The 24228-nt window shown below is 37.7% G+C and overlaps 1 protein-coding gene across 31 annotated transcripts in view; it reads right to left on the reverse strand.

The window, feature by feature from the left end:
* MCTP1 (multiple C2 and transmembrane domain containing 1) overlaps positions 1 to 24228 on the reverse strand; it is a 721660-nt gene that overhangs the window by 76685 nt on the left and 620747 nt on the right. For all 31 annotated transcript variants that reach the window (XM_086413169.1, XM_086413151.1, XM_086413144.1 and 28 more), the window contains 2 exons: positions 23170 to 23289; positions 2378 to 2431 (listed from right to left, as the gene is read on the reverse strand). In XM_086413169.1, the coding sequence (XP_086269295.1) occupies positions 2378 to 2431; positions 23170 to 23289 (174 nt within the window). The remainder of the gene's footprint in view (positions 1 to 2377; positions 2432 to 23169; positions 23290 to 24228) is intronic.

Here is a 24228-nt window from a genome sequence, read left to right on the forward strand (position 1 = left end):
AATGAATTTTTCAAAGTAGGAAATTACCCTTCTCCCGCTCAGACACTCTGATAGCCAAGACTTACAAAATTTACCACTGCGAGAGTCAGCTGAGATACAGAAGCTGGTAAATAGAAACTTGAAGTAGCCTTTCATATTTTCATAGTAAAAACTTTATATTTCCAGAATATAAGATTTCCACTCTAAGATTCTTCCCTCTATTATTCAAGTCCCTAAAAGTCTATTGTAAATTATTACATTTGAGATTTTCTTTTTGTTCAGATATGTTTTTATATTATCAATTGTGTTATGAGTAAATAAAAGCAAAACCCTCTAATATATCACTCAAATAAAGGGGTGGATTTATGAAAATCAGCTCACAATCCTTTCATATGGAAAACACCACTGTTTTTTGGCATCCTATGCAGAATAGAGGTGAATTCATAGAGTTATTTAAGCACTCACTTTAGTAAACTTTAGTAAACTTCAGTCAACTTTAGTAAACCAGATCTGAAAATGTGTTAGAACCAAGGTGTCAATTCCAGACAATCAAACACCACATAACAACAGATGCCACCCCTGAGTTTGGAATTGTCTTCCACATGGCACCTTCTACTTGACATCTATGTTTTGGTAATCTGGTTAACCAGGTATGCTACTGGTTTTCCACAAACATCTTCTCTATTAAAAAAATGACCCCAAAGGGAGATTAGTGTGTAGGATATCAAACAAAGTGACTAAAAAAATATAGGTTGACTTCAAGCAGGGGTGTTGAAGCATCAGACTTCACTAAGGGTTTCCATTTATGAACATTTCTTGGGAGACACTTGCTGCTAGAATGGATCTTTATGGTGGCTTTAATAATAAAGCAGCAACAAGCAAGGGAAAAATGGCCATAAATGGATGGCAGCTCAGTGTTTATCAGCAGAGGAATGATGATTCAGAGCTGGCGTGCTGAGTTAAAATACAAGCTCTCTACAGCTCCACAACTGACCTTAACAATAAATCATATCATTTATTGCCGGGAGTGTATGCTCATGTTATTCAACATTAGAAACAAGCACATATGTGTTTTTGCAGAAAGGAGATTTTTGTTAATGCTTGAGGATGTTGCTAATGACTAAATGATATCCAGAAGAAACATTTTACATAAAAGCGCTATCGATTTTAAAATGTTTGAAATAGCAGTAGAAGGGAGAAAGAATGTACTTGGAGAAAGAAGGTACATGTGTGTGCTTGTGTATGTGTGTCTTTCTATTTTCCTTCTAGCATTGACTATTGGGAAAAAAATCATTCAGGAAGTTAACAAATCACTGTGAAATTTTTTTTTTTTTTTGACATTTCCAATGCTTGCTTCTAGCACACAAATTCTTACACTGGGATATAAGTGTACATCTCTACTGGAATCAAAGGTCAAGGGCATAAATTAAGATACACTGTTTTTCTCCTTCCTTCAAAAAATTTCAGTGCTTTACTAGAAAAGAAGTCAGACAGATTCAGTGTAGGTCAAAACTCAGGCTTTATATGCGGAACGATGTGGTCAAAATGAATGCTCATTCTCACCCCTGCTCCCAATCTCACCCTAAGACTTTTTAGGTTTTAGATGCAGAAATGCCCAAAGATGATGCCATAAACCATCATCAGTAGTCTCCGTGACATAGAAAGCTGTCCTCCTGACTCCAGGTACTGCTGCAGCGGAGCAAGGTCATTCTGGTTTCTCTCTCTACTTGTCCCCTCTCTCTAGGGGACAACCAATTCAAGCTGTCCCAGAAACCAGCTGTTATTTACTGTGGTCACCATCCACAAGCCAACCAGCAACTGACACACGAGCCTCTCTGCACAGACTTTCCAGACCAAGGAATCATAGGGCTGTTTCCAAGTCTAGACCAGGGGCAGTGAGCATTGGGATTATTTAAAGGCCCTCCAGAGCCCTCTGTACACATGTGTTCATTTGCTGAGCAATTCTTGGAAAATTACAGATGACGATATCCATGTTTAACGCACACAGGCTGCTATTTTTTCACTTCTCTCTTCCCCCAAAGTGTAGCCTGATTTGTAATACTCGAGATAGGACAAATTTTTGCCCTTCAAAAACAGTTGTCACTGCAGTTATCTTCGTGAGAGCTATCAAGTTCCAGACAAGCTGAATTATTATTATTATTATTTTTTTTTGTTCCTGGCAGAAAAATATTTGACCCAGCTCTGGACAAAAGCGAAGACGATTTATAGCCCTCTCTGCCTCTTTGCAACATGCAGTGGCATTGTTAGGATGATAAACAGCACTGTCCAATTTTCTGGACTCAAAACACTTCAACTCCTTTTTTAACTGTCTGTGAAAACAGCGTCATGTCTACATTTCCCCGTCCCCAGGTACCCGAGTGCCGGGAAAGATAATTACCTTGTCATCTTTGTCATCTTCTTCTTCCTCGTCCTCCAACATGTCCTCCACTACCTGCAGACAAGAAACAGAAGTCGTTTTCCTGCTTTTTAAGAGAGACAATTTTGTTCTGTCATTTTGAGCCTTTTGGAAATGAAAACTTTATTAACATTTGAAACAGAGGCACTGAGAAGGAATATTTGATCTAGAGGCAGGGATTAGGAAAATGCTATGCATTTAATTGATGAACGCCAGGGACCTGAGTCCCCAGTCAGGGGAACCCTATTTGTGTGAAATGTTCTGTGACGACTTAAAGAATCGGAACTACGCTTAAGGTAAACCAACGTTAATTTGAAGGATGCTTTAAATCAGGAGATTTCTTTTTTTTTTTTTTTCACCTACTCCACTGTCTATATGAATTAGGCACTTTAAATTTGGAGCTAGATAACTAAGCAGAATACAGCTCTGCTATTTTCTAATTTACTTGTCACCAAACCCTAAGATAAAAAATTGTCAGCTCATTGATTCATGCTAGTGATCTATGGCATAAAGCTAACAATATCTTTCATGGCTCCAATTTGAATTCTGATGTAAAAATGTCAACTTTTGACTATCTCTGAATTACCTCTTCCTTTTCTGGATTACTTGAAACTCTAATGTTTATTCTCTGCGATTTTACACATGGATTATGTTATGAGAATGGACATTACTATTGAAAGAAAATGAGAAATTCATTCAATAATCAAGTGTGTATAACACGTGTATATAGCCCATGAGGACAGATATGCATACATATATTTTTTAATAGCTCCTGGTTTATCTACTTCAGCAGAATGAAATAGTCATTTTGGATTTGCTAAATAATTTCCCCTTTCCTGGATCAATATATAACTGCAGGCATTACAAACGAGACTTCACCCCATTTCAGGTGTTTTATTATGTTTTTATACACACACACTTCACGGAAACCAAAAATTTTACAACTTTGAAGGGAGTTATTGTTCAGCTATGTGCCAACTTATGATTGCATTTATGTCATTTAACATAACTTTTAATTCTTGTGGTGCTTTTATATTTTTATCCAGTATCTTTATCTCTGAATAAATTCAATAAAATCATGGTCATCAAATATTTTTAAACCTTTTTCCAAAGCTCATAACTTTAGAAGACAGAGGTAGCTAACTCTTCTTCCATGCAGCTCTTTGATAGACACAGGAATGTGCTATGAATGAAAATTTCAATAATGAAGACTTACTAAACAGAGAGTTACATAGACTGAAGTAACACATCAGGACCCTTAGTTATTCTAATAATTTTTCTCAAATATTTTAAAAGCATGCACTGATTTAAAAGAAGAGCCCAAACACAAACTTCTAGTTGTCATGAAGTAAAATATAACGAAAAGCACTTGGCAAACTGGGAAATTGTTCCTAATTTACTACCATACTTTAAATTTTCTATTAAATGGCCTTTCATTTGGACATTCAGCATTTCAAAAGAACCAGAGTGACACAGTGTGCTGTTTCCAGTATCGGGGGAGAGTTTACACTTATTTTGGGAACATCTAAAGCAATTCAACCTCAGCAAGAATGAAGGACTCTTGACATTCTAACTACACTCAGTCATTCCATAAGCATTTGTTACAAATGCCCTTGTCCAAGGCATATGGTACTAGTGATTGTGGAAATACTAAGATGGATAACACAGATACTTCATTTCAGCCCTCAAGAGGCTTATAATCCAATAGAATTCAAATGGGGGATATGAGATAGCCTTTCCTGTTTCCTTTTAATTTCCTGAAAATTTGAAGCATGAATCGTACACACATAGGCAACAACAGTGGCAATGTGTAACTGAGGTGCTATGCACCAGGTTATTCCAACCTGGGCCCTTTGTGAGGGAAGCTGATACAGGAAAAGCAGTCACGGATTTTCAGTACATTACATTGCATCAGAAGAACCCACCAAACACCAAGTAGCTAAACTAGAATTCAAACTCAGGTTGTGGGATAGCAGAGCCAGCTCTTAAACTCTGCCCAGTTCAAACACCAAAAAAATTAAAAAAAAAAGTGTGGGGAGGAAAAGGAAAACAAGAGAAGGACTGATCTAACCCTTACATGATCTTTTTAATGATTATAATTTTGTAACTCTAATAAAATGATGTTTCAAATGTTAGGTTTATATTAAATAATTTTTAAAGGTTGGTCACTACCTATTTTAAAAAAAAACTATATATATTGAGGTATACAATATGATCATTTGATATATATCAGATTAAGTAATTTTCCCCTAAAATTACCCATATAGTCATATATGAAATATGAAATTAATATACTTTTATTCTTGTACATAAAAAAAATCAAACAATATTTTAGATAGTTATTGTTAAGTCTGTATTATATGTCTCTCCTCTTCAGTAATTATCATATCACACTACAGATGCAAGGAAGGGAAAATGGTGTCAGATTGGGCCTGCTGCTGCTGCTGCTAAGTTGCTTCAGTCGTGTCCGACTCTGTGAGACCCCATAGACGGAAGCCCACCAGGCTCCCCCGTCCCTGGGATTCTCCAGGCAAGAATACTGGAGTGGGTTGCCATTTCCTTCTTCAATGCGTGAAAGTGAAAAGTGAAAGTGAAGTCGCTCAGTCGTGTCCGACTCTTAGCGACCCCATGGACTGCAGCCCACCAGGCTCCTCCATCCATAAGATTTTCCAGGCAAGAGTGCTGGAGTGGGGTGCCATTGCCTTCTCTGCAGATTGGGGCTAGCAGTTCATAATAAGTGTTCAAGAAATATTTGTTGATAGACTGAACAGAGAAATACATAATCTATGCTTCATATCTTTGTACAACTGGTAGAAGGCCTGTCATTAATTTGACAGAACTCAACTAGCTCACCTGCAAAGACATTGAATCAATGATGCAGATTAATAAAAGCAAATATTCAAAGTGTTTTCAAAGATTTGCCAGGCAAGAGAAAACATGGATATCTAACTATCATTTCAAGATTTGGAGTTCTCCAATATCTTCAAGTTAATTTTCCAAAATTAAAAATATTATTGAACCAGGAAACAAACCAAGAACTCAATTTACACATTTCACAAGTCAGCTGCAGACCTTATGTTCAAGAACACCTCAAAAGAGGTCTACAGAATCAGACCCTTCATTCGCAAAACCCAAACAGTTCCCACCCTGCACAAGTCGGTAATTGGCTACGCACAATTGCTCCACAAATGTGCGGCCAGAACCACCCAACACAACCATTTGCTTTACATTTGGCAGCAAAGTGCTGTGTTCAAGAGAGGCTGTTGTGTTGTATTGCAGCCCTCGAGTGACGGCTTTTCCCCTCCTCCAGTGATATTTTAATGTTACTACATAAACATCTACAAGTGAGGATGTATAATACAGATGGTTCCTAGGGATGCCTTTAAGCAGCTTCAGAATGTATACCACGGTTACATTTTGCTCAGATGATGCTTACTTAAGGTGCCTTGGAAAATGGAGACGATCATAGCACCTACCCCACAGCGTTGATTAGGTATCCAATGAGATAATGTATTAATATTTAAAGTGCTCAGCACAATACCTGTACCAAAGTACTTAAAAAATGTGTATGACTAATAAAATTAGAAAAGACATCCAGTTAATAATATTTAAACATTAATTTTTGGAACTTAAATGATGCATTTATTTTCCTGGACAAAAATATTCAGGGTTCTGAATGACACATACAATTCTGATTCATATTTCACTGAAACTAAGAATTACATAAAGGGGCACAGGTAGAGCTGCGGATAAAGATTCCCAATTAAAATGACAATGGTTTCACAACTCACTTTCAGGCTTTAACAGTCCAACGAAACGGATGACTTTGACAGCAAGTACCTCAGAAGCTAGAATGTGCTCTAAGACAAGAGCCTTGACCAAATGCAATGAATACAGAAACTGCAAACTGAGCTTTTAAAAACAAACCGTATATATCACTGAAGTGCATGTAATAATTGCACAAAATTGCAAACTTTCCCAGAGAACTCAAGTAACACCTACTATTTAGAAAGAGAGGGCTGGAGTTTAACACTTAACTAAGGAAAACAAATAAAATGAAAGTTCCAGTCTCAAATTCCAGTTCTTTCCTCTGCAAATAAAACCAAGTAAGGACTACATAGTTTTGTTTTCATGTATACAAAGTCCAGTTGCCCAAAGAGTTGTCAGCAATAATTTAATAGCAACACATCTGTAGGATTTCCTTGAGAAAAAAATGAAAAGTACCAAAAAATGCCTGTGTTAGAAAGGATACATTTTTGCAAAGTTGGGGTTTTTTCCTCTTATCTTGAGGGAGGCTATCTGAGATTGGCTCTAGAATTCTTTTTTCCAAATTATACTTTCTGATACCTTGCTTGAAAGCAAGTAGTATTAATCAAACAAAGGAAGGGCACTAGGGAAATCAGAAAGATGTAATGCAAGCAGTTAAAAGTGACATGACCTTCTGTAATGTCGCTCGTCACAGACTTATATGCCACACAGTGGAGGAAGGTCTTGAAAGAAACTGATTCTTGGTACTATTCCTTGAACGTAATACTAATAAAGATGACATTTTAAAAAACACATGTAGACAGGCCCAAATGCAGCATTCTAGCTACCTGACAGCCAAAGGATAAGCAGATCACACTATTTTTAAAAGCATAATATTTCTTCTTTCATAGTCCATATTTGCTGAACATTTGTCATTAACATATAACACATAATATGTGGCTGTTTATTGTAAAAAAGCCATTTTCAAAATGGAGCAACATTGTATCTGTGTAACCTATATATTTTATACAGTTGTATAGATGCTCTATTAATATTATGACTTTTAATGATAATTTGACACAACTAAATGCTTTATGATTTGCAAGGAAATAAAATTTTATTTGGCTGAAGATGTTAAAAATGATGCTGGTAATCTGAATAAAGGTATGATAACTATGTTTAGAATTATTCCACTAGACAAAGATATATAAGGGGGGGACCAGCAAGGAAAAAAAAAGATAACAAAACAGTGGAAGGATGAGGGAAAGTAGATTCAGGTAAATTTCATTATTAAAATCATCATAAGACAGTGGACCCTAAGTACTGCTTTTTAATATTAATTAAGGGTGCATGGTATAAAGCTAAAATGATTTTAAAAAGAAGGGAATAAAATTTCCACCAATAATTCTTAAAACACGTTGTACTATAATTTTGTCTAGGCTAAAGTCTGCCACTGATTTATATCTCTTTAAACAACAACAACAAATCTTGGTTATATTACCTTCGTAAGAAAGTATTGAGTACCACAGAGCCAAAAACCCTGGAAAGCCAAAGCTGACACAAACCAGTTTCTTTTGTGTGTTTACTTTTTCCCTCAGAAATAATCCTTGAATTAAATGGATGTTTTGCTATGTTCAGAATGAAGAGTTGCACAATTCAAATTGCCTTACTCTAAATGGTCTATAAAAAAGCAACACATTTAAATTAAAGAAGAAATCACTGCTGTCCAGATGTGCAACTGCGATGTTAAAAAATTAAAGAAATTGTCACAAAAGAAAGACATTTCCTATTTGATTTCATAGTCATAGAACATTCAAATGTGTACAGATGCTTATATTTGGGTACATTACAAACTGAATGCTTATTTCCACCCTAGAGATACGGAGGAATTTGGGTAGAGCAGTTTGCTTCAACATGGTCTAGAGTTCATTTACATCATTTCACGGGTACATAAACCAAGCAGAACATGCATTTGTGTGCCAATGGATGTATTACATGTGCAAATATCACATGAATTTATTGAAAGTCTATGAATTGAGAAGATGCATATAACCGCTCAGATTATGTCAGATCACTTAAAAGCACCGGAGGTTGGGCTGAAGACGTTCTTGGTCAATACGATCATTACAGGTGGGCTTGCACTCCCATTTTTACCACAAGACACCTGTACCTCTCAAGATTTCTGAGAAGGAACTTTTGCAAAATGAATGGCACAATTAAACTGTACGTATAATTTACTCCACATCTGAAGGAATAATACAACCCATAAACAGGTCTGGAATATACTGTTTCATCCAGCCTATCTCAAAAGCAACTGCAAGTGTGATGGCTGCTTAGTTTGATTCACGCTATTAAGGATTTGACCTTGGAGTATTTCAGCTACAGTAGTCATCAAGATAACTGAACCACTAGATGTAATAATAATTAGTGTGATAGGCTTGCCAGTGAAGCTGAATATATTGCAATACAAAAGAAGGCAGACTAAAAAGAAAAGCATTATTACTTACTGCTAAAAGACTTCCTGATTTTTACAGAGACACTCAAATACAATTATTTCTTCTTGCAGAATGCATTTCCTTGGCTCATTCTGGGAAGTGCCATGCTGTAATTTAGTCTGATTCTTAATAGGAAATGTGGCTTTAATGTGACTATCAGATGACTTTTGATGCATGCCACTGATTACATACAGCCTGTATTCTGCATCATCAACAACAGCATTCTTATTTGCAGTATAATATGCTTTGCTGCAGGGTGCAAGGACAGTAAATTTACTTTACTGGCCAAGAGTATGTAACCTTTTAGTTTTTAAGTGTCAGCTTAATATGCAGAAAAACCCTTCCATTCAGAAATGCTAAATACAGTATAAATTCTATAATCAGTATAAGCATCTTAAATGAATTTCTTTTCATATTTCCTTCTTGGTATTCTTAAATGTTCATTCTTATGCTTACACAAAGCACTGTGAACAGATTTCTAGTGTTTATTTGAACTATGTCTCCATCTAAAGGCTTCACAATGTAATGTATTTTTGCTTGCAGGGAAAATTCTAATCTTAGCATCTTTAGGATATTGCATATTAATTTGACTGAGTAGGGAAAAATAGGTCAACTATTAACCTGCAATGTGCTTTTTAAAAACTAATGCTTTCCTGAAGCAAAATTTTTCAGGTTAAAAATTATACAAAAAAACCCCACAAAATTGAATTGTTTAACCTGTTTTTTCCAAAAGAAATGAAAAGCTAGCTAGTCTTATTACTAATCTATTTTATGAAAATTTAATATTTTCAAAGCTAAACATTTTTGTTTATTAATAATAGATGGATTGCAAATCAAAAAGAAAATTATGTGCTTTAGCCTCTCTCTATAAAACCAAATTTCCATTCCAGAAACACAGATTTATAACCAAAAAAGGCACAATTGTACATTTTTCAGATTTTAGAAACAACCTTAAGAATTTTTAAATATGCCTAATAAAGAGACCACATAATCTATTTAAAACATTTTCTGCAAAGCAGAAAGATGGAGCTGCTATGACGTCCAATCTTTTCAGGTATGTGCGGGAGCATTAGAGGTACAATAGGCAAGAAGTTCTTTACAGGTAAGTGTATAGTTTAGCAGATATAAGGGGAATGCTACACTTTGGGAAGATTAGGTTCCTTTAAAGAATAGAATTTGAAAACAAAACAAAAAATTTATCTTGGAGATTAATACAAGCAAACTTTTGAACCATACTGCTCTGTTAGGTTTGATTATCTTAAAAAAATTCACTGCTACTGCCTATTTTAAGCACTATAATTGGGAGTAGTAGAGGAGTGAGAATAGGTGGACATTTGAAGAGAAAAATATTCTGATGCTAATTTGATTTTTCTTTTTCTGTTTTTTTTTTTTTTTTCCCCTTTGTGCCTAGAATATTTTGAGGCCTGAGGACATTATATCAGAAAGTCTAACTTTAAAAATGGAGCATATTTTGAATGTCAAAAAAATCAGTCAGAAAACTTCAGTGTTTTCCTTGTATCTCTTTTCTATAAATAATAATGATAAAATATTTTTTATCTTTTTGTAAAGAATAATCACTTCACAAAAGACAGCCCATGTGGGTTTAGACCTGCATTGGGACTGGAAAGAATGTCTGTGGTGAATGGTGAATTGTAGCACAAAAGCCTGAATGAAAAGAATGTTCGTGAAACCTCACACAAAACCTCCGTAACCGTTTTATCATGAGCTTCCCACAATATAACACAAGAGCTCTATGTTCTAGGAAAACCTTGCCTGGTCCACTTATCATTTCGGCTTTATGTAGTGTACTGCGTGATTGCTAAATTAGTGCATAATGTATTTATAATATTTATAGTACCAACATTTAGTTAAATAACCTTTATGTAAGATTTATGTTGATTTTTTTTATTTCTCATTTAATGGCAAATTATGAAGAGCATGTTTCATAAAGATAATTCTCCATTTAAATTCATCAGTCCATTAAATATTAAAATTATGTTTCTGATGCAATCGAGAACAAATTTGTCCAGCTTCAGTGATTATTTGCACTCATAAAAATTAGGCTTGATTAATAAAATTTAAATGCTTGATTAAGTTGACATTTTCATGTTCTGTCCTGATTTATTAAAATTAGTCCCTGTGCCCAGGCCTGGTTTGCTAGTAGGTTTACCTTTCTCCTTCTCTTAGTCGACATCCAGAGCGAGGCTGTTAGGAAAGAATATTTTGCTTTTGCACCTAATGATGGTTTCAGGGACATGCCCTGTTCTTTGCTCACAGCGCAGCTGGTCTTTGTCTTTATGCACTGTGTGTGGTGGAGATTTGGATTACAATAATCAAGGAAAGTGTTCCTTTCAAAAATCTTTGGAATTGATCTGTAAAATGGCATGCATTTTTGGTATTTTTCTAAAATGGTTTTTAAGAAATTTTTGTCTATAGAAGATCATTTCTTGTCCCTCATTAGCTTTTTTGGTTGATAAAAATATAGTTTTTATTTTTGTGGGACTTGCATATACATAGCAGGGGGATTACAAACAAATCTTCCTGCGGCAATGTCACTGTCTTTGTCCACAAGTTCAGAATCAGGAAGTACTAGTGGCCATGGAAAACCGTTCTCTTCAACAGGTCTCACTAGAGAACTCTTCAAGAAATGTGTTACCTCGACCATGTGTGTGTTCAGTCACTCAGTCGTGTCCAACTCTCTGCGACCCCATGGACTGCAGCCCGCCAGGCTCCTCTGTCCATGCGATTGTCCAGGCAAGAATACTGGAGTGGGGTGCCATTGCCTTCTCCAGGGGATCTTCCCGATGTAGAGACTGAATCTGCATCTCCTACATTGGCGAGTGGGTTCTTTAACATCGAGCCACCCAGGAAGCCCTCCTTTAGGTTACTCGCTTCTATACCCGCACCAGCTTGTGCTATTTTAAATATAGTCAGGTGTCTAATTCTCATTTATTGAGCACTCACTATATACTTAACACAGTGGACTGTCTCTTTAATCCTCACAAGATCTCAACAAAGGTAAGTATTAGTCCCATTTCACTGGTGAGGAAACTGAGGTATAGGGAAATGAAAAAATTCATACAGCTAACAGATGGAAGGTCTGAAATGTAATACCCTGTCTTCATAATTTCAAAGTTTGGACCCTTAACCTCTACCAGCTATAAAGGGGCAACATTCTGTTTTAAGATGTTTCTGCTGTTGCCCATGGAGTGTAACCTATCTGGAAACTATGTTTCGGTGAACTGTCTTTCATTTCAGCAGGCTGCCAGAATATCATTATTTTTAAAAAATAAGTGATACAGTATCATGGCTATTTTCTTTTTCTTGTATGATGAAATAAATTCAATAACAAAATGACAGAAAATGCCCTTGAAGGCATATTTTAGTTTGGTTACCTACAGGTGTTATTCCAGTTCTATGAACATAAAGGTTTTAAAATTGCATGCTCTTAATAAGCTTATCTCATGCAATACTAAAAAATAATGAAGACAAAACTCTCAGGGTTATTGGGCTCCTAATAATAGTTCTGACTTATAAACATTTTCCACAAGCAGATAAAAAGACATGTCATTGGTTTCTACTTTTAGTTTGATAATTTGACAAACTTCTTGTCACCTTTCTGAACTAGGGACAATTATTCTCTGCAAATATCACATGAAACCTTCTGCCAACACCACCCCACCCCACAGGGCATGATACAAACAGTCATGGGGTTATGAGTCAGCCAGAAGGTGCTTCTGTGAATCCTATATCCTATCTCCCTCACCGTACTGTGTCAAGGAGTTTTGGCTACTTACGAAGACGAGTGTATAGAATCATTTAGAAAGAACCCACAGGATATCACTAGAAGTAGGTGGGAAAAACACATCCATCCTGAGACGTGACACCCAAACTGTGGATATTCTTTCTTGTCCTCTCCTAAGTCCCATTCTTCAATTACAGAAATGACAAAATTGCAGGGGCAAACCTTTTGGAAAGGGAACAGAAATAATAAAACCATTTGGTTGACAAAGGGGTAGATGTTGGGCTGGACACTTTGGAAAACCATTTAGATGGTAATTCTTTGGATCCATAGGAGACTTTGGGGAGACTTTAGGAAGTTGATTTTCTCATGAGTTCCTGGGAATCCAGGAGTCAATTTAGCTTCAAATAACAGAAATCCAGCCATGCATAAGGGCGAGATCTTCAGGTTTTCTTTGGGGTCATTGAGACAATTCATTTGGTGGAAAAAGAGCTGGGTTTCAGGGCAGAAATCCTCGATAGGAATGAAGAGTAGTAAATCCTCTATAGGAATGAAGAGTAGTATCTTTTTATCTTGTTACATTCTTATATGCATCTTTGGGGAGTCCGAGCAAGGTGGGAGCGATTCAGGAAATGAGGGGGGCTACAGTATGAGAGTTGACTGCAAGCGCCCTCCAAGGCAGCTACCACTAACTGTAAATTCTAAGCATCTCTCTTGAGTCCTAACAGAACTAAAACAAAAGAAGTCTGCCTTCTAGAGAGGAGACTCTGTAGTAAATTGATTTTTAAGAATAGAACCGTTTTCCTTTACATCTCTCGCTGTGTGAACTGACACGTCATGGACAGGTAGCCCTCACCTTCTACCATTCTAGAGTTTTACCTTTCCAATTTGAAGGTGAGCTGCAGTTTGAGAATAGAGTAAAAAAGACCGATGACACACTGAAGAATTAAAAGCAAACCTGGAGCTACTGAGTAAAAGGGACAGACTAAAGGTAGAATAAGAGCTGTGGCCACAGATGGGTAGACCTTTTCTTTATCTACGCAGGACATACACACAGACCTGGGATAATGTAAATGTCTCTTGGCTGCTCGCGTCTGCATGTCACACACAGACCTCCATTACTGCACCTATCATAGCCACGTATTCCATTTAGTTGTTTCCCTCACTAGACCACAAACTGGGTAAGGACCAGGTCTTTTTTTTTCTTCTCTCTGTCTCCCTTCTTTTTATTTTTATTGAAGTATAATTGATTTACTGGAACTAGGTCTTAATCACCTTTGAGCAACCTGCTAGCACAGTGTCTGCAAAAGTTCAGTGCATTTTTGTTGAATGAAAACTAGACAATTTTTGATGTGGAAAAAAGACTGGACTAAAATACATAGTATCCATTCACTAAATCTTTTTCGAGCCACTATTGTGCTACTGTGACTTGCTCTGTGCTGGGATTAGATGCACAAATGGAGGATACTGTTAGAACAATCTGGAGCAGGTGAAGAAGACCCCCAGTGAGGTTTGTTTTTTATAATAGAGTGAGGGGAAAATAGGAAATCAGAGTGTTTGGTGGTAGGGATGGGTTGATGGGGGCCAGGGGTGGGCAAGAATGGGTGGGAAGGCAGAGATGGCTATCAGGGGGAAATGATGAAGATAATTGATGGTTATCTAGGCACATACAAATAAAAATATTAAAACCTTAGTGAGTGGCAAGTTAGTATTAACTCCCCCAAATATTCAAAATACGTATACCCTGACCCAGAAATTCTCCTTCGAGGACTTTTCCAAAGGACATTACCAAGGACCTGCTCAGAGATCTGTTTAGGATTTTTGTTTACAGCATTCTTTGAGATGGTAGAAGCACTGGAAATGAACATTTCTAAAATGAGTGCTTAATTGAGAAAAAAATAAAGTATTCATATGGCAAAAACTATTTAGTTATTAAAAATCCTGTTATTTTCCAGCAATTTGAGGGAATCTCAAAGTAGGTGTGCTAACAGCGTCTTTAATGTGATCCAATTTTTTGTAAAAAACAAAATATATATGACAAGCAAGAAATACATCCTATATTCATAAACCTATTTTTTAAAGAAAAGAGTAGAAGCTATCAGATCAGATCAGATCAGTCGCACTATAGAGAGAGTATATCAACTATTTGGGAAACTATTGATACAAATATACTTGGTTCCGGATACTGCTGTTGTGGGCCATGGCCACCCCAGCCACACTGGGTCGTTCTCTCTCAAGACCATGGACCCCACTTCCATCCTTCAGTGCTGCCCTCCCCGCATGACCAAAGAGCCCTCTTTGAACCTGCTCCTCCGCTGTGCTCTGGGGCCTTGACTCGAACACACTTAGGCTGCCATCCGCTCATCAGCACCAACAGGATCCCCTCCAAGCTCATGGAGGAGCTGCAGGAGCAGCCCTGGAGTGAGTCGATCCCCAGAGATCCAGGCCTTTGTGAGGGAGTGCTCCCACCTCTCTGCAGGCCTTCTGAGCTCAACTTCTTCAATGTCTGGCTCCCGAAGCAAGGACTTCAAAGGTCCCAGCCACCTGTTCTGGCACGGTGCCCCAGGTCACACCAGGCTGGCCCACTGAACATCTGCTCTGGTGCCCGTGGGGCTCCTGGGCACAGCAGGAGCACCTCCACTAAGTCTGAGCGCACACGCCTCCCTGGGCCACGACGTCTGTCCCATCCACACACACTCACTGCCTGGGCAGGAGCCAGTGCCTTATCTTAGGCCCCAGGATCCCCATCTATACAAAGAGAGACTTCCTTTCTTCTTCAACTTCTTTTGTGTTGTCTGGACCAAGCCCTTGCCCTCCCCAGGCCTGAGGAAAGGGTGTGTTGCAGGAGAGACTGAGAACACAGGTCTGGGAGCCAGTTGGAATTGGGTTCCCCCCCTGCTGTGCTGTGTGAGCGTTTGCCCATGGCAGAAATTCTCTAAGCCTCGTTCTCCTGCTCTCCCAAGTGGTGAATGGTTCCTTTTTATTTATTTATTTATTTATTTATTTATTTTTTTATTTTATTTTATTTTTAAACTTTACATAATTGTATTAGTTTTGCCAAATATCAAAATGAATCCGCCACAGGCATACATGTGTTCCCCATCCTGAACCCTCCTCCCTCCTCCCTCCCCACACCATCCCTCTGGGTCGTCCCAGTGCACCAGCCCCAAGCATCCAGTATCGCGCATCGAACCTGGACTGGCAACTCGTTTCTTACATGATATTCTACATGTTTCAATGTCACTCTCCCAAATCTTCCCACCCTCTCCCTCTCCCACAGAGTCCATAAGACTGTTCTATACATCAGTGTCTCTTTTGCTGTCTCGTACACCAGGTTATTGTTACCATCTTTCTAAATTCCATATATATGCGTTAGTATACTGTATTTCTGTTTTTCCTTCTGGCTTACTTCACTCTGTATAATAGGCTCCAGTTTCATCCACCTCATTAGAACTGATTCAAATGTATTCTTTTTAATGGCTGAGTAATACTCCATTGTGTATATGTACCACAGCTTTCAAATTCTTAGAAAAGTACAACTTTCCAAAACTAGACCAGGAAGAAATAGAAAAGCTTAACAGACCCATCACAAGCATGGAAATTGAAACTGTAATCAAAAATCTTCCAGCAAACAAAAGCACCGGTCCAGACGGCTTCACAGCTGAATTCTACCAAAAATTTAGAGAAGAGCTAACACCTATCCTGCTCAAACTCTTCCAGAAAATTGCAGAGGAAGGTAAACTTCCAAACTCATTCTATGAGGCCACCATCACCCTAATACCAAAACCTGACAAAGATGCCACAAAAAAAGAAAACTACAGGCCAATATCACTGATGAACATAGATGCAAAAATCCTTAACAAAATTCTAGCAATCAGAATCCAACAACACATTAAAAAGATCATACACCATGATCAAGTGGGCTTTATCCCAGGGATGCAAGGATTCTTCAATATCCGCAAATCAATCAATGTAATACACCACATTAACAAATTGAAAAATAAAAACCATATGATTATCTCAATAGATGCAGAGAAAGCCTTTGACAAAATTCAACATCCATTTATGGTTCCTTTTTAGATGAAAGAGATGAGAAAAGAGCATTCCCCATTTGTGCTTGCTACCTCTGCCTTTTTGCTCATGAAGCACTCCATTCTCAAAAACAAACAAACAAACACAAGCACATACACACAAATGATCCTGATGGAATATAGGGGAGATAAAACTGAAGCTATGGTTTGGGTGCTACTCTGGTGTTGCCAGGGGACGACAGAAGATGAGATGGTTGGATGGCATCAACGACATAATGGACGTGAGTTTGAGTAAACTCCGGGAGTTGGTGATGGACAGGGAGGCCTGGCGTGCTGCAGTCCATGGGGTCACAAAGAGTCGGACACAACTGAGCGACTGAACTGGTGGCTCAGCAGTAAAGAATCCGCCTGCAATGCAGGAGACACAGGTTTGATCGCTGGGTCAGGAAGATCCCCCTGCAGGAGGAAATGGCAATTCACTCCAGTATTCTTGCCTGAAAAATTTCACAGACAGAAGAGACTGGCAGACTATAGTCCACGGTGTTTCGAAAGAGTCGGACACAACTTAGCAACTAAATCGCCACAACAAATGGTTTGGGTGGGGTGTACACGTGAGGAATCTTTCTTTGACAGCCTTGAAGATATTATGGAAAGATAAAAGTAGCAGAAGGAGAAAAATCAGCATTTTGTTTTAGAATTATCACCTTCCTACAAGTCTTGAGGTAAGAAAACAAGCTGTGATTTTGGGGAAAGTTGCCAGAAAAATACAAGTCATCCAGTGAAATTGGAATTTCAGATAAATAATGAATATTATTTTTGTATAAATATCTCCTGTTGTTTATCTGCAATCCCGATTTAACTGGGCATCTGTATTTTTATTGGCTCAATCTGGCAACCCTAAATTGGGAACAATTTCAGAGGCCTTCAGAGGTTGGAGTTTTGAGGAAACTTTGCAAAGTAGAAGGGTGTGGTCATCTACTGAGAGGGAGGAGATCTAGAGTGGGGGTAGCGTTTGATAAGAGCGGAAAAAATGTGCAGATCCTGCTGGGGGTGTGTCCAGAGCCTCTGAGGTGATGGTCATCAGGGTACAGGGCACCAGCCCAGACAGTGAGTGATCATCTGGCACATCTACGTGGTTGAACAGCTTAAGAGAGGTCATAAGCGATGACATGTTTCACTGACATGCGATCGGTGGTTGGTTTCTTTCTGCTCGTGGTTGCGCTGGAAAACTAGAGGTCTGGTACTTTGCACAATCCTCCTCACGTTTTTTCAAGCTGGTGACCTTCTTCAAAATTTGAGAAAATTGTTGAAATAAGTAGGAAAAAGAAAAGAGTGATCATCTATTTTTAGATGTGTTTACAGGCTGTATGACTCAGTGCTGCTTCTGTTGAGAGCAAGTACATGGTCTTTTTGGTACTGAAATGCAAACTCAGGAGGCTCTGATCCACGCTACTTTCTGTAAATGATAAAGTCCTCATTTAAGTACCAAGGGTCTGACCACACACCCCAGTGCTTTTTCTATGGAGTGCTCAGCTCAGCTCTGGCCAGTCTGTTTAGATCCTGTTTGGAATAGTTCACATATTCAATGGTCTGCTTCTTCAAATATTCCACCCTGGACTTCTTTGGAGCTGAGAGTACTGGCTGAGAAAATAATAAACAAGTTTCACTTATAGGAAGTCAAGTCAAACAGTCAGACGTCGCTTTGGTAGTTTGTATCTGGTGGATGATTCCCAGTTGTCCAATCAACAGCATTTATGGTAGCAAAGAAACTGCTCTCCTTACAAGCTTTATTTCTAGACATCAATGTTCTGAGCCTAATTGGAATAGACCCAACAACAACAAATATATTCAGTGTTCTTCTAAAGGGGAGAAGACGCGTGGAGGGCTTTGCCATGTGGTGGAACTAACAAAACATTTCAGTATTTACTGAAGTATTTCAGTAGACAGGCTAGGGCTCAACTTGTATCACGCTGAGATCATCAGTTAGAGAATGATTTCATTGATCTAGCCTCCTCTTCAGTCTTTTAAAGTCTCCATTGATTAGGCAACTGAGGTTGTTCTGTGGGAGGCATATCTTGACAGTGAAAGTGAGTGCTCTCTTAAAATGCAATTAAAACATACTGCTTGAAGAATGTTTGAATGTCACAGATATTCAGAGACTTTCTTCACGAATGTGAAGGATTATTATCACTGATTTACTCTCCCCATACTCATCTGGGTGGAGGAAAGTACTCCTCCAGGTCATGAAGTTTTTTTTTTTTTTAAATGAGTGGGGTCACCTGGAGTCAAATGTGACCAGTACCCATTGTTGAGAGATCACCAGGTACCTCACAGGAAGGAATTTGGGGATGCCTAGGAGTCTCTGTAAGGCTCCAGACACTTGGAAAGTGATGGCTTGGTTAAAGGCACGCCCGAACGTGCACCACAGAGATAACCTGAGTTTTCAGGACAGGGCAGAGCTAGGCTTGAGTCCCACTTACTCTACGGAGATCCTCTTTGAGTTTGAATTTCCCCGTTCATAAAATGAGGATACAATCATTTAGAATCATCTACTTGACATTGTTATTATAAAGAATTCAAAGAGACCAGGCTTCTAAAAGGTTTAACAGGATATTTGATAAATCCAAGAGGCTGAATAGGTACCTGCTCCTCTCCTGAATGAGAGGTGAGGAGAAGACGGGGGGGGGGGGGTAGAGTGGGGAAAATGAGGGTTTTCAAACAATCTGTCTGCTCAAAGGTAGAGTTCCTCCTACTGACTATTCTGAAGTGTAATGGAGAAATGTGCTTAAAAGGTACCCAGGAAGACCTGGAATAGACCAAACGATAGCTCTAAGAGGAAATTTAATGGACTGGAGGTAAGGAGTGCAAACTTCAGAAAGACTGGCAGATCCTAATTCCCTCTCAGCCACTTTTGGACTGACCGTGTGCCTTTGGAGCTTTTAGTCTCTCTACCCTGTTTCCCTGTATGTAAGGTAGTATAATGATATTTGTCTCTGAGCGAGTGTAACAGAGCTCTGGTTTGCTTGGCCAACCCATTTCTTATATCTTGAGACTTGATTTGCTCTCTCTCAAGGAAGCATTCTTGTAGCCATGCTTGAAGGACTGCCTAACACAGTGCCCAGGGCGTGATGAAGACTTGGTAATTTTTAACTCCAAAGTAAAGACCACTTCTTGGCATGTACTTCTACGAAATCTCAGTTTATAGTAACTGTATTGTGGACAGTTGGTACCAGCCTAATGGGCACTACAGGGGCGATTTCCCCCTGGTTCTGCAGTGATGGCTCAAACCAAGAGAAGTATGATAGTCCTATCTTTATATCCTGTTCATGCCAGAGACATCTCTGAATGAAGTTTATATTAAACAGTTTCCTCTGGAAAAGTCTAACAATTCTTATGCTAGAAAGTTTAATGTCATGGTCTGAGTATAGATAGATTTAGATCAAGAATTGCTTATTTTCAACAAGTCTGACTGAGAGATAATGGAGGCAAAATACCATTGCTAACCATACCTCTTTCTCGAGTGCAACTCTAAGTCTATATCATTGGAATGGCTGTTTCTTTATCCTTTCCTCAACGAGTTCTGCTCATTAAGTGCCACAAAACGTACTTGGCAAGGATTAGATCTCATTTTTTTCATCAAAGTAAAACAGACACCACGGTGAGGAAAAAGTAGGGGATTTAAGTTCCTGTGATCCTAAGTCTCCAAAATGGAAGTGGTCTCCCTAATAAACAATATACAAAGAAATCCTTTCCTATTTTAGTATTAATCTCAACTACCCATTAATATTTTGAAGACAGAATTTTTACCCATCTATATACTTTTTAATCTTTTACAGTATTCATTTCCTTTTCTCTCTTTTATGTCATGGAAATACTATCTCATTTTTGCTCTTTGCCACACAAACTTGAGGTTCATTTTGATTTGTTTTTCTTCTATGATTTTCATCCTAGTTGGATTTTCTCAGCTGAATAATGTACAGATGATTTTTTTTGTGCCTGACAGAATATTCCCCTCCACCCCTAAATCCCCTTCTCCTAAAACAGAAAGTTTCCTGGTTTAGAATCAGCCAACAGTATGATTTATGCACTTTAGAGATTCCCTCAAGTTTTCACACATGCTGAAAAATTCTGCATTGTTTTGGGGAAAGCAATAGGGATTTAGGACAAAGTACCATTCTTTCAGTGCTTTCCACTACGCAGTAGATAAGTAGTTTTTAGGCACAGCATGGCCACCCCTACGAACACTTTCCCTTAATTTACATACATATGAATGTGAATATAGACATATGTGTACATATATGTATATGAATATATATGTATATACACGTGTGTATGTAATCTATAACCAGCAAAGTATAATTCAGGTTTCTTTTCAAAAGGAGCAACCAGTTCAAATGCACAGCTGGGTATGGAAGAAAACACATAATTAGACAAATTGGATTGAAGAGTTACGTAAGGTCTCAACTGAGCCAGTGAATGAGAAGCTGAATGAAACGTTGTGATTGCTGCTCCGGTGCCTAGAAAGAACAGAATATGTGGATATGTGTGTTTTGGGCAAATAAAAGGCAATTACTGGGAGTTATGGAGTGCAGTTGGCATTCCATGCAAGTTAGACTAAAGAACATTTCACAGTGGGCTGTGCTGGGGAATAAAATGTTGTCCATGGCTAAAAGGGAGATTCTGTCAGAGATGTGCCAACAAGGAAAGATGCGTAATTACCATATTGGAGTTATATTTTGGGGGGAAAAGAGCAGCAGAAAAATTTGCATGATACATAACTTTTCAATAGGCTTATAAAAATTCTCCGAGAATTTGAAGTAAAAGGGGTTACCTTATATCATTACTTTCCCTCTAAAAGTAGACCTTTCCAGCCAAGACTGGTATATTTTGAAGAAAATAGCAAGCAAAGTCTATAGTTTCAGAATTTTTTTTTTTAACTGAGAATAGTCAAACCAATGACTAAATATTGAAGATAAGCCCCCTCGTAGGCTTAAGAAGCTGAAATGAAATTACCACTTTTTCTTATTTACAAACATTATTATTTGCAAATTTGTCTCAAGGCAACTGAATGAAAAGTAGATTTTCTTCTCTCTCAACAATTTCCCAGAAATAAATGGAACAAAAAAGCAATTGCCTAAAAAAGTACTATGTTCTTAAAGAAAACATCCTGGATTAATTGACAGAAGTACCTATTAGTCCCCATGACACCATGTGGGACTTGTCTCTCAGTGTGCAAGTTAAATATATATCCGCAAAATCCTTGCCAATAATAATAATAACTTCTCGTCTGTTGACGCTGTCTAACCATTAAAATCTCTCAGAGAAATCTCATGTTTGGTTTGATAAGCTTTACGAAAAAAGTTTGAACATTTCTAACTTATAAAACACGCTAGAGATGGTGGCAAGTACAAAGATGAATAGTCCGCCACTTCAAATTTATAACCTCATGAGAGAGACAGAAATATATACAAATAGTATAGGGAAATAAACGTGGTTGTTGTTGGCAACTCCGCCATCTATTTTGTAGTTGTGTATCTGGATTTTTCTTTTACTTTGATGTTAAAGAAAATTATCTCAAAAAGTATATATTTTTCTTTTGTAACCATTGAAAGTATATTGTGCTTGAGTTATTAAAAAGGAAAATTCTTTTATGTCATAGGTATGTCTGTGCAAACATTATGATGCTAACTATACTATGTACTACTTTATAATAAAGTAGTATATAATACTACTAAACTTATGATCAAATAGGTCTGTTTCTTGCATCATTATGGGCACAATAGTTGGCAAAAGTCTTGATTAGAAGTCAAATGGAGGCTTTTAATGGCAAATAAGAAAAGAATCAATGCAATCTGATGTGGACTAATAGCTAGCAAATAGATTTTCATGTTTGAAAAACCCTTACATTACTCTCAACAGCTGTATATTATTAAAACTTTGAATGTTCTAGATGGATAAGACATTTGTGTTTATTTAATTATGAGGAGGTTTTGGAAGCTGTTAAGTTTGGTTGGGGTGTAGTGACAGATAATCTAAGGAAATGAAAGCTGGTGGGAGAATTACAAACATGATTATAACATGGCTAGCTTCTATTTCTCAATCTAAAACTCTGTGAGAGATAAAAGGTCATCTCACACATTCTAAAAATTTTCAAAAATGTCAAAGAGCACAGGTAAGTTCAGTATAACTTTCCCTGGGTTAAACAAAAGGTCTTGATCCACAAGCCAGTATCCTAATATACCCCTGACACAGATAAGTATATTTGCTGTTGTTCAATGAATGAACATTGAATTAAGGTACTTTTTGCACTTATCTAGGCCAACAACCATCAAGTCTTCCTTCCCTCCAATGGCAGACCACAGAGAAATGTCTTAAATGAAATACATTCACTTGGTCTGACCAAACAGAAAATTTTGCAATATTATATCTTAACTCAGGATTCATTGAAACATAAACACAACTAAGGAGAATAAAAAGAAATAATCACTTGGACTCAACAATTTATACTTAAAAATCATAACTCATTCTTCAGTGTATTCTCAACTTTAGTTCCTACCAAAATGAGTAATGTTAAAAATAGGCAAATACATTGTGTTAGAACCAAAGAGTTGTTAGTTTAGAACTGGGAAAACTTTCTGTCAAACTTGAGTATTTATAGACAGAATTTCTGGTGTGCAAAACCAAATGCAATGTTGATCTTGCCAGGGAGACTAAGAATGAGAACAAAAACACATACAAATAAGAAAGTAAGAGACTTACTGTATCACGTTGCCTGTTATCTTTCCCTGATATTATCAAGAAGTAGTTCCATGTCAGTAGTAACAACAAAACCAGTGGTATCATGTAGAGCTCAAAGTTCCAGACGACAAAGAGAAAGAGCTGAGGAGAGAAAAGAGCAAAGAAAAAGATGAGTCAACTTTGAATTTCACTCAATGGACTCTCTTATCCATACTGCATTTCAAAACCAAAAACACACAACCAAATTTGCAGAACGGAAAGATTTATTTATCTTGAAAACAAAGCCTTGAGAACTTGTTAGGCACTTTTTCTAAAAGGACAACTGACCCCTGGAAAATCATGAAGATTTTCACTTTGTTGAATTTCTCTGAAGGAAAACTGATATTATCACATTGTCAATGGGGCAATTTTAATTTTTCTCCTCCAGTGAAATTATTGTTAGAAGGGACGAAATCAAGTTTGAAAAAAAAAGTCAGCAAAATGAGCTTCACTGCGTTGTCAGAAATAAACGGTATATCTGCCTTAATGATAAAGGATGAATCACCATTTAACATCAGGGCTTTTAAAAAAAATCTCACTTGGATAATACAACGTAACAAGCATAACAGGCAGATGAAAATACCACATCTACACCGAGAGAGTCCTCAAGATTTCACATGATGAATAAAAGCACTGCTCCCAACAAGTGTAAAAACATTCAGCCTTACCGTAGAAATCCAACAGCTATTTTAAAAACGGAGTAATTTTGTCAAAGGGAAATTTTAAATGTCTACTCTAATTATCTTTTAAAACTACCTACTTGTCTAAGTATGTAAATGGTTTTTTAAACTGTAAGAAGGATGTAAGATTAGAGACTCACCTGGGCTGGCAGAAGAAACCATTCTAAGAGCATCTGTGTAGTGAAATAACCAGCGATGTACATAAAGTGTGACTCACTCTCATTCCTCACCAGACTCTTATAACCCTGCACAGACCATCTAAATTCTCTCGGTCTGTGGCCCCTGCTGCCAAATTAAGGTAGTTTAAGTCAGAAGGTAGTTGAGAGCTGGATTCCACCCCTAAAGGTAACTAGTCCTCTAA

The sequence above is a fragment of the Bos grunniens genome, chromosome 7 (assembly GCF_055505025.1).
Source record: "Bos grunniens cultivar Pamir isolate PY7600 chromosome 7, Bosgru_T2T1.0, whole genome shotgun sequence".
Taxonomy (NCBI): Eukaryota; Metazoa; Chordata; class Mammalia; order Artiodactyla; family Bovidae; genus Bos; species Bos grunniens.